Source organism: Podarcis erhardii (genome assembly GCF_964252035.2).
Source record: "Podarcis erhardii genome assembly, chromosome: 4".
Taxonomy (NCBI): Eukaryota; Metazoa; Chordata; class Lepidosauria; order Squamata; family Lacertidae; genus Podarcis; species Podarcis erhardii.
In genome coordinates this window covers 20,547,584-20,563,421 of record NC_138508.1, presented here as the reverse complement: position 1 = coordinate 20,563,421, position 15,838 = coordinate 20,547,584, and the positions used below count along the sequence as shown (strand labels likewise).

Below are 15,838 nucleotides of genomic sequence, written 5' to 3'. Positions count from 1 at the left end.
TTCTGGTTGGTATCTGATGCTTTCCTCCTTGAGATAGTGAGCTTGTGGGGTGGACCTTGTCTCTTTATGCAGCAGATGACTCCCACCCACCTTAACCCCACTGCACCAGCCAGCCTAAACCTATCCCATGCCTCCTTTGCCTCAGTCGCTAAGGTGGAGGATTCTCACTGAGTACGTACTACAGCATCACCTCCCTTAGGTGCTGGAAACTTGTGGGAACCATGGTAATTTGTAATTCCCATGGCTCCCAGCAACTCTGGAACTGCTGTGGCACCCATGGGAATTCTTTCCCGATCTTTGCAAGTTAGGGAAAGGAGGTCAAGGAGGGCCTGTGTCTAGGGCTTCAGTCAGGGAAGGGCCTGGAACAGATGCAAAAGAACTATCCTTGGGCCTGGTGGGTGCAATTCTTCTCCCTCCATCTTGTGGTCGTAGGGAAGGGTCATAGTTATTCCTTCATTGTGCAAAGGGGATTTCTGCTGGGTATAATAAATAGGGGCTGCCCCAAACTCCTCTGCCCAGTCTCGGTAAGCGGCAGCAATGTCGCTTCCAGGACACTGGCTCAGTTGGGTTGCTTGCTGTTGGTTGGTACCTGGATGGGAGACCACCTGTTTCAAAGGTGGGGTATACCTTAAATAAACAAAATTAGGCTGCTTCCTTTTCACATGGGTGGGCAGACAGGTGTGCCAGGACTGATGAGGCAGTCAGTGGAGCTTGGACCACGCTCTGTCTGCTGCAGTCACCAGCAGAACCAGGCAGGCTCCTTTGAGCTTCTCGTCATTTCCAATATTTCCCCGCCCACTTTGGGTGGTGGAGAAATAATTTTGCACCAGGGATGAGGAAGCTGTGGCCCTCCAGATGTTAGAGTGGTCCCACCCGCTCCAGCTGCTAATGGGATCTATTCTATTCCAACAGCACCCTTGTCTCCAGTCACACATCACAGTAAACCAAGGTTTGTTTTAATTTTATTATGCTTACACTTATATTCCTTGCCTTCCTTCCAAGGAGTTCAATGTGACATTCATGCTTGTTCACCTCCTCTCCATTTCATCCTCACAACAGCTCTGTGAGGTAGGCTGGGCAGAGAGATAGCATAGCAGGAAAATGGTATTCCGATTAGAATATGGCCAGAAGAATCTCAAGTATTGCTGCATACTAAGGCAGATGGGTTGGGGCAGTTCAATATCATACTGTAATTTTGAAATTAGGCAAATGCCTTGCATATTTCCCCCCTCTTAGTCACACATTCTACCCTTCAGGGAGATGCTGGAATTTGAATGCAAAGGTCAAAGGGCTGGTTTCTGCATTCTAAAAGCACAGATATTAACCTGAGATGATTTGTGTGTCTGCATATGTGTTTAAAAATATACTTTTTATTATTATTCCCCCCAAAATCTATTCAACTTGTTCAACTGGATACAGATATTCACATGTTTAGAACTAATAAGTTAGGGAAACAAATGAGAGTCCAAATTACCTCCATTAGGCAAATCAGCAAATTGTTTCCTAATTATTTCAGACATGATTTGATTCCCTTTTCCTCCGCCTTGTGCAGATAACTGACAGCTCAAGCCTATTCATATTTACCCAGAAGTAAGCCCTGCTGAATTCAAAGGAACAGTGTGTATAGGATTGCAGCCTATATTAGTGTAAGGAAGCTCTTACCCTGTTTACAAAGAGATCACAATGGCCAAGCACTACAAAGCTGCCAGGGATAAGTGCCTGCAGCAGGGATGGGGAACGTTTTCTGGCAAGTGGAACGGATCCTTATTTCCCTGACCCTGGTAGGCCAAATCATCTGACACCAGTATGATATCAGGTGATGGTGCTGCTGCACTTTGAACCCTCAATTGCTGGGACTACAGAGGCCAAAACCGGGCTCTTTGAAAGCCCTTTTGCAAACAGTCCCCTGCTGCTCTTTGAACCTCCTAAAGCCAGGTTCCACAGCTTCAGATGGATTGGACATCTGTGGTCAAGGTCTAATGTGCGATATAAAAAACCCCAGAGCAGTCCATTTGTTTCGAGTCTGTGGCTGACCCTCTTCAGGGCAGTCCGTGCCCCTGATGTTTGCGGAGCCAACTTGGGCCTTCTCAAATGGCATCTGTAATGAAGGGCCGTGGTTCAGTGGCATTGCATCTGCTTGGCATGCAGAATTTCCCGGGTTCAATCCCTGCCATCTCCAGGTAGATCTGGGAGAAAACCTAGTTGGAAATTTAGTAATATTTACTTTAGTTCAGGCTTCCTCAACCTCGGCCCTCCAGATGTTTTGAGACTACAATTCCCATCCCGTTGGTTTAAATGGTTCTACTCTAAGTCACTGTTTATTACTTTTATATACTGACCTCATTTAGGGAGCTCTGTGTGGCACGCTTGGTTCATTCCTTTCCCTGCTTTAATCCCCACAACACCCTTGCGGGGTAGGCTAGTATGAGACCCGTACTTGCCCGCACACTGTCTTGCCAAAGTGGTACAAGTGCTGGTTATCTCCTGCTTGGCCTACTGCAATGTGCTCTTCGTGGGGCTACTTTTTTGAAGGTGACTCAGAAATTTCAACTAATCCAGAATGCGGCAGCTAGACTGGTGACTGGGAGCAGCCACTGGGACCATATAACACTGGTCCTAAAGGTTCTTCACTGGCTCCCAGTACATTTCCGAGCACAGTTCAAAGTGTTAGTGCTGACCTTTAAAGTCCTAAATGGCCTGGGCCCTGTATACCTGAAGTAGCGTCTCCACCACCATCGTTCAGCCCTGATACTGAAGTCCAGCTCCGAGGGCCTTCCGGTGATTCCCTCCCTGTGAGAAGTGAGGTTACAGGGAACCAGGCAGAGGGCCTTCTCGGTAGTGGCACCCGCCTTGTGGAATGTCCTCCCATCAGATGTCAAGGAAATAAGCAACCACCTGACTTTTAGAAAGCATCTGAAGACAGCCCTGTATCGTGAGGTTTTTAATGTTTGATGCTATATTTTGTTGGAAGCCACCCAAAGTAGCTGGGGCAACCCAGTCAGATGGGCCGGGATTCTTCTTCTTCCTCTTCTTCTTCTTCTTCTTCTTCTTCTTCATCATCATCATCATCATCATCATCATCCTTTCATTATTTATACCCCACCCATCTGACTGGGTTGCTTCAGCCACTCTGTGTGGCTTCCAACATATATAAACACAATAAAACATTACATATTAAAAGTATAAGAAATAAATTATTATTATTACACTGGTTCCCAGCAGGCTTTAATAAGTTAGTAACTAAAAAAGAATGGGGGGAGGGGGGGAAGGAAGCCTGTTTCTTCTCTCTCTCACTGCCTTTCAGTTTGTGCAAGCTTAGATAGCAAGGGCTATGTTTAAAAATACACTCGAGGTCCACGTCCATAATAGAAGCAGTTCACCAATAACAACTGACTGATCATAATATCGCTGTGCTAATGTCATGGTGACCCTTACATTGTTAAAGTCCATAAGATACTAGTTTTTCATCTGTTGAGTCACGTTAAACAGGAACAGATTGGTTCGTTCCTTTTTAATATGACCCAATGCAGGGGGGGGGGGGAGGGGAAAACACCAAGTGAAACGTGGCTGTTTAGCCTCTCAGTACCAAGGCTGTTCCCTTCTGAACCTCCTTGCCCCCTCCTCCCCTGTAGCTAATAAAAGCACCTCCGATGGGCATTTAATTACCCAACCAAGAAGATAGAAACAATAATTAATGTGAGATTAAGTGACGGATGAATGGATGGTAGCATCCAGTTAGTTGCTAGAATAATAATAATAATTAGAATAATAATAATAATAATAATAATAATAATAATAATAATAATATCATCCCTTTTACTTTGGAAGCAGTTGTTGTTGAGCATTTAGCCTGAAGGACGGTTTATACATTTTGTTTACACCTCCAAAACAGATCAGGGAGGCTGACATTGAAGCTGACTAACGTTGTTTCCAGGCTATAGTTTAGTGATTTGTTTGGATGCTTTGTGCTTTATTCACCCTAGCTTTCTGAACTGCCCTGCCCTGCCCTTTCTTTTACTTCTCAGTAATCTAGTGTTCATTTCCCCCATCTTCTTTCTTTTTTTTTTCTTACAGGGCAGCATAACTATTTATGTGCCGGGCGGAACGACTGCATAGTGGACAAGATCCGCCGGAAGAACTGCCCTGCGTGCCGCTTGAGGAAATGCTGCCAAGCTGGCATGGTGCTCGGAGGTAGGGAGTTTTGATTCAGAAAATCATAGAGCCATAGAATTGTAGAGTTGGAAGGGACCCTGAGGGTCATCTAGTCCAACCCCCTTGCAATGCAGGAATCTGAGCTAAAGGCTCCATGACAGACCTCTGCTTGGATGGAGGAGGTCCCGGGTTCATGTTTTCACAACTGATGTCTGCCAGAGTGCCAGTCGCACGGTACAAAGGCTCCCACCCTTACCATGCTATGACCTCATCATGCCATTCAAACTTTGGGTGGGGTTTAAAGGAGAAAGTGTGGCATATAAACGAGAGAGGGCACACTGATTGGTTAAGCTATCGCGGAGGAACACTGTTAATGGCTGCTGTTGTTGGCATCCATCTGTCTTGAGAGACAATGGAGTGTGCCTCTGGGGGTGAAGTCAAACCACTGGAGAATCACAGCGCCTGCTGTGGCCGCAGAGACTGGTAACTCATAACTGCTGCCATGCTGCCTTGGCAGGGGTGCCAACTTGAAGGGGGGGAGGCAAGTAAGCCCCACCCTGCATAATAAATCACATGACACAGTGCACAGACACCATTTGAATGGCAGTGCCCCACCATGCCATCTGCCAGAAAACGATTCAAGCACAATTCAAACTCATGGTCCTGATCTTTAAAGCCCTAAGCGGCCTCGGCCCAGTATATCTGAAGGAGCGTCTCCACCCCCATCGTTTGGCCCGGACACTGAGGTCCAGTGCCGAGGGCCTTCTGGCAGTTCCCTCACTGTGAGAAGCGAGGTTACAGGGAACCAGGCAGAGGGCCTTCTCAGTAGTAGCACCCGCCCTGTGGAACGCCCTCCCATCAGATGTCAAGGAAATAAACAACTATCCGACAAGACATCTGAAGGCAGCCCTGTTTAGGGAAGTTTTTAATGTTTGAAGTTTTATTCTGTTTTTAATGTTCTGTTGAAAACCGCCCAGAGTGGCTGGGGAAACCCAGCCAGATGGACGGAGTAGAAATTAACAACAACAACAACAACAACAACAACAACAACAACAACAACAACAACAACATCTTTCTTTTTGGAACCAAGCTGAGTTTCGGCAAAGTCGCTTGATGATTACAGAGAACTTCTCATTACAGTGGCTGGCTGTGTGACATTTCTCTCTTGATAATGGATTTTGCTTACCCATAGTGCAGGAGGAGATTTCAAGTAGATATTGAAGCATGTCATTTGCTCTTTCCCAGGAAACATGGATAGTAAGATATTGCAATTCTTTCTCCTGAGGTCTCTGCAGCTGCTTCTGCCCTGATGAGTAGTGTAATAAGCACTTTCCGGAGAACAGCTAAAGGCAGTGAAAGTGAACTGCATTTTGGGGCTATAGCAGCAGCAGCTGTATTGTCAGATGTGCAGAAAAAATTGTGGGTGGGCAGGAGAGGCGACAGGCAACACAGGCGATGATTGGAATCCTGTCATGGCGAGGGGTGCAAACCACCCTTTTCCTGCATCACAACTACCAAACAGGAGGGTGCAGTTGTTATGGCTATTCAGTTGCACGGCTGCACTTTGCAATGTTAGTTGGATGTGTGCATGTCCAGAGAGGCTGTACAGCCTTATTATTATTAGGTATATTATCAGGAAGGCTAATTTGGGAGAAGGGATTGCTTTGCTGTTGGGTTTTTCTTTCTGCAAGTTGCTTGGGGAGCCTAAGTGCAGAGTGCAAATAAATGCTTTAAGAAAATAAAGGCTCCTTACAGAGCTTGTCTGTAAGGAGGTGGGCAGGAAAAGGAGCCCATTGCCAGTCAGAGTGTGAGGAGAGGAGATGGAGAAACTCCTGGTGAGGGCCTCAGTGCTTGTGGATGATCTTCAAACCGTTCATCCCTCACATCTCTGCCGGGCACTAGGCGGGAATGACACAACAAACAAGGGTTAAACTAGGGTGCTGGGTTGGAATGCAATTACAAACCATAGTTAAAGCAAGCGGAGTTTCAGAAGCCAACTCTCCACTGTGGTTTACACCCCTGATTTGCTAGCCTCGAACAGACCATGGGTAAGCAGCCAGGTTGGAGCTGGATGTACCAAGAGACTGGAGCTTAAACAGGGGGGAGAGATGGATTGGTGTTGTATTCAAACTGGGCCTCAACGTCTTCATTATTCAGTTCCACTTATAAGGACAAGCTTTTAATCCAGTATTGGTGAATCACTGGATTGCTATAGTGCTTCCACTTATTCAAGGTAAACAAACCAAGCAGCTGATTGAAAACTAATAGCAGGCCACTTTTCATTCTCCTTGGAAAAGCACAGAAGGGCTTGTCGGTTGTGTCATTATTTGCTGTTTAGCATTTGTTAACTGTAGTTCAAGGTTTATAAACATTAGCTGCCCAAGGCTGCAAAGAGGACACTGGGCAAAATGTGATTTGACTGGAGCACGTCGACTGTGCAAGTTCATGACCTGTGGGGTAGCGCAGATGTGGCAGGGCTGGTACAGGGATATCTTGGCATACTGTCGCTGCGCAGGAAACAGCCAGAGTTGTAAGGAATGCATCAAATGTAAGGAAACTGGGCTGGATCTAAAGGTCCTTCTGTAGATACAGTCAAAGATTTGGAGAGCTGGAATTCCTTTCCCCAAGGGCCCTCTAGTCCGAACCAGAGCAGCACACAGAAACGCTGTTTACCTTCCCACCAGAGCAGTACCTATTTATCTACTTGCACTTTGACGTGCTTTCAAACTGCTAGGTTGGCAGGAGCAGGGACCGAGCAACGGGAGCTCACCCCGTCGCGGGGATTCGAACTGCCAACCTTCTGATTGGCAAGTCCTAGGCTCGGTGGTTTAACCCACAGCGCCACCCGCGTCCCTACCTAGTCTCTGCCTAAGAAAGGTGACTCTAAATCTAGCAAGGTTCTAACTCCCTACCCCAGATTTTCCTGGGCTACAGCTCTCATCTCAGAGGTGTATGGGGTGTTATGGGACGGCCAATCCCTCTGGATCAGGCAAACACCAATTCTCCTTGGAAAAGCACAGAAGGGGTTGTCCTTCTGTGTGGTTTGCCCACCTTTGGTCCCCATCTTAGCTTTCACCTGTGGCTCCTAGAAGCTGTCAGCATGAGACAGCTGGCACACCCCAGGAATGGCTGCGGTCGATTGGCTAAACCAAGTGAGGGAAGCCAATGCATCTCAAACATTTCGCGCATTAGGGACTTCCCCTGTATGCGAAGACAGGCACCAGTGCATGGAGTGTATGAGACCAATAGTAGGTCCAACAGTCAAGAAGGTGTTTTCTGAACATGCTGTAGAAGGAAGTGAGGGGCAGACAGAACACATCAGCCTGGGGAATTAGCCCATTTAGGAGAAGAAAAAGTCTGATCCTAAACCTCCACTGCCTTGCGGGATATCTTCAAGAGAAGAAAAGGCTAAGGAGTAAGCCGTACGCAAAACTGGGGTGGAGTCTTGAATGCCTCCTTCTGGCATCTCCTGCAGCCAAGCTGCTGCCAAATGTTTCCTTGAGACCACTGGCAGAGGAAGGCGTGTGCGGGGTGTGTGGCGCACATCGGGTGTCAGCTGTGATGGCGGGTGACATCGCTGCACCACCCTCCCTGCTCGCTGCATGGGAGGCGGGCTGCTAGGGATGGTGCTGTGGGCGACTAGTGGTGCCCCTCCTGAAGCTTGCTATATGGGCAGCAGGCAGCTAGGGAAGCTTGCCACGCGGGCAGCAAGTGGTGCCCCCCACGTTCATCACGCGGGTGGCAGGCAGCTAGGGACACTCTCCGTGCGGGCAGCTCACAGCTGCCCCCACACTTGCCACGCGGGCGGCAGCTAAGGATGCTCGCCGTACGGGCGGTTAGCCCTGCCCGCGGGCCAGCTAGCCCTGCCCCTGCACCACTCTGGGTGCCAGGGAAGGTAGCTCTGCCCCTGCTTGAGACCACACCAGTGAGGCCAAGAATGGGGTCTTGTTGTTTGGGCAGCCTAGGAGCTCCATACAGAAAGCCCAGCTTCCACCCCAGAGGGGTGCTGTGATTCTCCAGGATACTCCAATAATTTGTATAGCTACTTTACGGTACTACTCAGAAGTAACTGACTTATGCTAAGTCAGATCATTGGTCGAACTAGCTCAGTATTACACTGTCTGGCAGTCTGTATCTTCAGGATTTTAGATGGGTTTTCTCCCAGTCCTGCTTGGAGATGCTGGAAATTGAACCAAGCACCTTCTGCATGCAAGGAGGGTACTTTTCCACTGAAGAGTTGTTTTCTTTTTTCAGATTTCCTTCTTAATTCTGCACATTGGCTTGGAGATATGTTTTCAAGGGAAATGTAGCCTCTGCATGGGATTAATAAAGCCATTTTTTTCCAGCTGGCACATGAAATTAATATATGATTTGGGAAGTGTGTTTGAGGGCAAATGTAATTACTGAGCCGTGTGATGTAAAACGCAAGAATAAAAGCAATTTCGCTAATCTGGTTTAGACACCTCGGCGATTAACATATTTTCATATGTTACATGTATTTAAAATTGCAGTTCAATCACAACATTTGTGAATCACAGTGCGTGGAAGAAAATGAAAACGAGGTTTTGTAAATGGGTTTCTAAGGGCCTCCGTTCAGTAAGTTTAAAATATGGGTTAATAATGCAAGCAACAGCCTCGACGACTCTGTCATGCTGTATTGTTATTATAGGAAGTTAACAGCAATTCCGAACAAAACGAGAAAGGAAGAGTTTATATTTTCAAAGCATAAATCTTTCAAATAAGGCGTCTTAATAAGTTTGTCAGCAGGTGGTATTTGGGCATAAATTGTCACTTTTGTGCATTCCATAGATGAGAAAGCAGTACAGTGGTACCTCGGGTTACAAACACTTTGGGTTACAAACTCCGCTAACCCAGAAGTAGTACCTCGGGTTGAGAACTTTGCCCCAGGATGAGAACGGAAATCGCACGCCGGCAGTGCAGCGGTAGCAGGAGGCCCCATTAGCGAAAGCGCGCCTCAGGTTAAGAACGGTTTCGGGTTAAGAATGGAGCTCCGGAACGAATTAAGTTTGTAACCCGAGGTACCACTGTACTGGGAAATGCTGTGTAAAAAGAGATTTATGGAAGAACGGAGTAAGAGAATCCCCTAAAACAGAGGAGCTGGGTAAGCTGCAGTTCAGCCCTAATTTAGCATATCTACTCAAGAGTAGAAATTTTGAAACTATTGGGGATGATCCCCCCTCCCCCGAAAAGAATAGACCTTTTAGGAAAAATTGGGATGGGTGGATGGAATACTGTACTTTTTAAAATGTGCTTTTTACATGTCAAAACTTGCTTTGTTACTTTATTGAAATTCATTAATGTCATTACAGATTTAACTTCACACATACATACACATACATACTATATATATATGTGTGTGTGCGTGTGTGTGTGTGTGTGTGTGTGTGGTGTTGAATTCTTCATTCTCATGTGATAATGACAGCACCCTCCAAGAAACAAAAATGCATCTTGCTCCTGTATTTGAGAGTTGTATTCTCATGCAAGACTTGCTTGCCCTCAGAGTACAGGCATAGAAGCAGTAGTAGTAGTAATCATCATCATCATCATCATCATTTTATTATTTATACCCCACCCATCTGGCTGGGTTTCCCCAGGCACTCTGGGCAGCTTAAAGCATATCTAAAAACATAATAACATCAAGCATTAAAAACCTCCCAATACAGGCCTGCCTTCAGATGTCTTCTAAAAGTTGTGTAATTCTTTATCTCCTTGACATCGGAAGGGAGGGCGTTCCACAGGGAGGCGATATACTGCCCTCCCTTATGTGTTGTGCTTTCATAATTAAAGGCGGGTTTATCTCTGCCTTTACCTGGAGGTTATGTGGACGACAATTATATTCCTGTGTAGGAATCGTTTTGGAGGAAATTTGGCCCTTTTTTAGACCATCCTCCTTGGTATCTTATATGCGTCTTTCCTAGCAGGGAGGGTGCCAGTACTGAGAAGGCCCTCTGCCTGGTTCCCTGTAACCTTGCTATGATCCAGTACAGTGGCACCTCTGGTTGCGAACGCGATCCATTCCAGAGGCCCGTTCGCAACATGAAAGGAACGCAACCCACAGCGGCGTGTCTGCGCACGCACAGGTTGTGATTCACTGCTTCTGCGCATGCGCGTGACATCATTTTGCGCGTCTGCGCATGCGTGAGTGGTGAAACCCGGAAGTCACCCTTTCTGGTACTTCCGGGTCGCCACGGGATGTAACCTGAAAGAACGTAACATGAAGCGGACGTAACATGAGGTATGATTGTACTGTTCATAGACTTACATAAAAGTCTTCCTGCTGGGAAGTTTCAGAAATCATTTCAGGAGACTAAATATAGAAACACATAGCCTTCAACATTTTGTTATTCATTCTCAAAGAAAATATTCCACAATCCAGATATTCTTCTTCTTATTTTCTGGTAAAAGAAAACATAAGAAAGACTTAGGAAAAAATATCCACCCCCCTCCCTTCACTCACTCACTGAGTTCAATTAGACTTACTTTCAAGGAAGCATGTGTAGGATTGCAGCCATCCAGTTGTCCATCTCCAAAGGAGAACCAGAATGTTTCCAGTTGGGTTTGTCTGCCCCCCTCCAACAGCTGACTGGTTGGCTTTCTTGTCAAAGCCCTGGTCGACATGTGTAATGCAGCAGGAGCCTGGGTGGTTGACGCAATTTCTCGTGGGGCTCCCATCATGCTTATCAGAGCCTAGAATGTTCCTTGGTTTGGCGCTAAGAGCAATGATGCAGGCTGGGAGAGAAAAACTCCCAACAAATGCAGCCAAACACTGCTGCATGGAGTTCACAGCTCCTCAGGGACAGGGAAGGGGGAGAATCTACACACACACACACACACACACACACACACACACACACACCTCAAGCTGGACCTGAGGAGTTTGTGCAGCCATCTGGTGCCTCCTGCAACATGTTTGTGAGGTATCCTTAGGATAAAATTACTTGCCTCCATTAGACATTGACTATGTTGTTATAGCAGGTGAATCAGGCAAGGTTTTCTGTCTTGTCTACTTTCCAACTGGTGAAGGCGTGAAAAGTGCTTGGTCAGGTTTGTGCAACACCTTGTATAATAACCAAGGGGATGGCCTAGTTTCAGTAATTACAATTAGATTTCTGAAATGAGCTTGGCTTGAGACTACCTTTGATGGAAGATAGTGCAGAACGCAGCAGTCAGGCTGATAATAGGGACCAGATGGTCAGACCATATAGCACCCATTCTGGTTGACTATATATATTTTGGGGCCCAATTCAAAGTGCTGGCTTTAACCTATAAAGACTTACAAGGGCTCTAATAAAATAAAATAAAAATCCTTCCAGTAGCACCTTAGAGACCAACTAAGTTTGTTATAGGTATGAGCTTTCATGTGTGTTCTTGTTAAATGCCCTTTGTTCCCTCTTAAAAAGAAAAAAAAAGACACAACAGTCTTCTTTAATAATAATATCTTGGAGGTGCCGGGCCTCAAGGAGGTTAAACTGGCCTCAACCAGGGCCAAGGCCTTTTCAGCTTTGGCCCCAACCTGGTGGAATGCTCTATCGCAGGAGACTAGGGCCCTGCGGGACTTGACATCCTTCCGCAGGGCCTGCGAGATGGAGCTGTTCCACCTGGCCTTTGATCTGGGCCCAGTTTGACCCCCCTCTATGGGACGCTATAAGATACCTCTTTGGCCCTTTTATCGGCTCATGTGGGACCAACATGGATAGCTGGCCCTGATGAATACTTGAGGTTCCCAACCCCACGGTCGGCAGTCATTTAATTTTACCCTGATTCTAATTTTTAAGCTGTATTTTAATCAGTCGTTTGATTGTGTTTTAATGTATTTGATATTTGATGTTAGCCACCCTGAGCCTGGTCTTGGCCGGGGAGGGTGGGGTATAAATAAAAAATTACTTACTTACTTACTTACTTACTTACTTACTTACTTACTTAAAAAGTAATAAGAAGTTTACTTACATTCAGTTCACAGTAGGTTTGCTGAAGGCAGGCTTTAGCTCGTAGTTACAGGAGAGAGTTTGAGTTCATCCCATATGGGGATGAGCCCATGTGCTGCTTTGCTGAGAGCCAGCAGGCAGCAAAATACATCAAGATGGAATAACATGACAAGGAAGGGAAGATGGCTGCATGACCAGCCCTTTTATGGGGTCTCACAGGGTCACGCCCATCTACCTGGCCACACGCAGGGGGAGGATGCTCCAGATCAGATGTGACAGGAAGTCCTCCTGGCTGGAGTAACATCGCCCCTGTGTGTCCACTCTGGGCAAACAGGAAGTGTTGTATTTGACTGCTTACATCCCACAACAAGTATGAGGACCAACTTCAAAGGTGTGCTGGGCCCGGGGGTAACCCGTGAAATGCAGTCCAGGACTGGTCCAGAATCCAAAGGTTCCGCTAGGAGTCAGTCCAACAGGGCCAAGGCAGGACATGAGGCAGGAAATCAGGCAAGGACAGGTACAGGATCTCAGGCAGGATCTAGCATACAGCAATGTTGCTCCTGCAACCCGGCGTGGGGTCCGACAGCTTTTTATCTTTGTCAGTCCTGATCCCCCGGCGACTCACCTCCCTGTTTCGCCCGAAGGCAAGCACTCCTCCTGCAAGTACTCAGGTCTCTCCTTCTCTCAGACCTTAGTCTCTGCAGCTCGGGAGACGTTGGTGGGTTACTAGAGCCAGGGGCTGCCTCAGCCTCGCCTGACCCAACCGGTAGTGGAGCAGTGATGGCCCAGCTGAAGGCAACCAGGTAATCCCCGCATCTGGAGCCAGGGCAGGCTCAGGCCCCTGACTTGGTGTTCATTGCAGGGGAACCTGTGCAGACTGGGACTCTTCAGGATCAGGCCCCAGATTTGGTTCAGATGATGCCTGAGGCAAAGGATCCAGTGCAGACGGAGTCCCCTCTGGTTCCAAGTCCGAACCCAAGTCCCAGGCCATCACAAAAGGGATGTTCTCTGCCTCTTTCTGTTGGCAAGGATTATTTGAAACCCTATATCCACGGTGCCACTCCTGTTTGAAAGTGGAAACTTGTGGTAGGAAACAATTGAATTTGATGGACGCTCAGCCACCAGGGCTTCAAGTCAGGGTATCATTTACAGTCAGAGTTGACACGTTTTTGGAAACAAGTGGCTATTCGTGGGCGTCAGAAATACGTGGCTGTTCTAAAGAAATTATATTTTCTGATGTTGGGCTGACATAGTCGTTGGCGTATCCTTTCCTAAATTCTGCTTGATGATACACCAGGGTTTTGAACTGCTTTGTAAGGCTTTTATTTGAAGGCATTTGGGTGTGGCTTTCAATGTTGCCTCAGCTCCACATAAGCTGCTTTTTATGAAAGAAGAATGGGGTCAGGCAGGTATAGGTATGCCTAAAGAAGGAGCAGATGAATCAGATGTTATCTGCTGCTTGTGTGTGGCTACCAGTTGGTATCGGCACAGTATCCAGTACAATGTATTGTTTCTCCACGGGACTCAAGCCATCATGGGGAATACACACAGACACACAGAAACACACACACACACACACACACACACACACACACACACTGTGCAACCCACAATGACAGCACCCACAGAGGCCGTTCCCTCACACCCATAGAGCCCTCTTACTGAAGTTGAAAGAAGCATGGTTTTCTAGCAACTAGAGCAGGTTTATTTATTTAAATAGTTTATATACTGCATAACTACGAGAGTCTCCAAGTGGTATGGTGCCTGTGTCAGCTTCTCTAGTTAGCAAATGGGGCTCAATGGGGCTCAGAAAGCTTGGTGTCTCCTGGGTTAGAGTGTTGGCCAAGGATATGGGTGAGAACCAAGGGTCAAATCTCCACTCATCCTTGGGGCTCACTGAGTGTGACCTTCAGGAACGTCGCTGGCTCTTGGCCTAACCTTCCTGACAGGGATGTTGTGAGGACACAGTGGGGAGAGGGGGAGAACTATGCATGCCGCCTTCAGCTGCCTTCAGGAGGAAAGGTAGCAGGCAGGAGGGAATTGTTGCACTCCCTCCCCCAATCTCTGAGGGGTGCAAGATTCCAGGTGCTTACCTAGGGTTCAGTTTCCTTGGAATGAGGGACAGCAGAGACTGTGGTGTCTGTATAATACACAATGGAGCGGCTCATAGCATTAGCCCCTGAAGAGAATCTTACTTCTCCTATAGCCACAGACTTGGAATGCATCATAAATTGAGCATGGTTCTATCTTTCTGTCTCTTGGCCTGCTTCTAGCTTCGGCTGCACACACAGAACTTTGCCCTTTTTGACTTTCTAGACAGCTGAAGGGGGAGGGCACCCATTTTCTCTCTGGCACAGAGCCACTTCCTTTGTTACCTTAATGACCCATACATACTTAGGGGGCCATTGCCAATTGGATCCTTGTTGGACCCATGAATTAGAAGGGACTTAGCCTACTGCTACTCACATCAATATGCTATTGCCGCATGTAACAGTGAAAAACTGGGGGGAATATTGGGTTGGCTTTGTTTTTGTTTTTATTATTTAGTGTTTTTTATATTGCATTTTTATGTTTTGAACCACCCTGAGGTCTTAACGGGTATAGGGTAGTAGTATACCACCACCACTACTACTACTACTACTACTACTACTACTACTACTACTAAGTGCTTTTTCTGGGAATACTCAAGTATACGCAGTACTGGCACCTTTTTTCCTAAAAGGAAAGCACTGGTAAGAATAATTGTAAGAGGAATATGGTGAAAGGTTCCTTCAGTTTCTCTGCTTATGAATAGGGTGGAGAACGCCCAAAATCCATTTCCATACAGCTGCAAAACAATCACATAGAAATGTGAAGCAGTATATTTATATTATTGTAGTTGCATCACATTGCAACACTTTTAATTTAACGCTCAGTTTTATTTTTACTCATGATACTCTGCAAGGCCTGAAATGTTGACAGCTCTCTATTGTGGTTTGGCACATGGGTGGCGCTGTGGTGTAAATCATTGAGCCTCTTGGGCTTGCCAGTCGGAAGGCCGGCGGTTCGAATCCCCACGACGGGGTGAGCGCCCATTGCTCTGTCCCAGCACACCAGTGCAAGTAGATAAATAGGTACCACTGTGGCAAGAAGGTAAACTGTGTCCCGTTGCGCCAGAAGAGGTTCAGTCCTGCTGGCCACACGACCCAGAAAGCTGTCTGTGGACAAACGCCGGCTCCCTCGGCCTAAAAGCGAGGTGAGCACCACAACCCCATAGTCGCCTTTGACTGGACTTAACTGTCCAGGGGTCCTTTACCTTTTACTTTTACCTATTGAGTTTGGGCACTGATGGGTGTTTTAACCTCTACAAGTGCCATTTGGTTGAGTCCTGCCATGGTCTTGCCATTGAGGACAAGGCCTCCATGGTGCCTCTTTGTGATCTCTCAGAATCAGCTGGTTATCCCTTGGTTTATTTCATCCATTTCGATGGCAACAACACGCACAAATGGGCTTTCAAACATACCTGCAGAATGTTTTCCCGCAGGAGAATTCCCAGACCTCAAGTCCCGAGCATTTTCCATAAGAACTGGAGGACCTTACCTCTGCAGTCTTAAAAGTGTTAATGAGGATTCACACAGGAAGGTGAAGAGATGGGTGATGAAAGAGGCAGGGTGAGAGGCAGGGAAGGGAAGATTTCTCAGGGGGTGGGGGAAGACTGGGAGAAGAAAGGGAAGCTCCCAGGTGAGAGCTTGGAGGCTCTA

At 47.0% G+C, this 15,838-nt stretch overlaps 1 protein-coding gene across 1 annotated transcript in view; it reads left to right on the top strand.

The window, feature by feature from the left end:
• The window catches only part of PGR (progesterone receptor), a 57,318-nt gene that overhangs the window by 17,384 nt on the left and 24,096 nt on the right, over nt 1-15,838 (top strand). Inside the window, exon 3 of the mRNA XM_081860212.1 lies at nt 4,075-4,191. Within this exon, the coding sequence (XP_081716338.1) occupies nt 4,075-4,191 (117 nt within the window). The remainder of the gene's footprint in view (nt 1-4,074; nt 4,192-15,838) is intronic.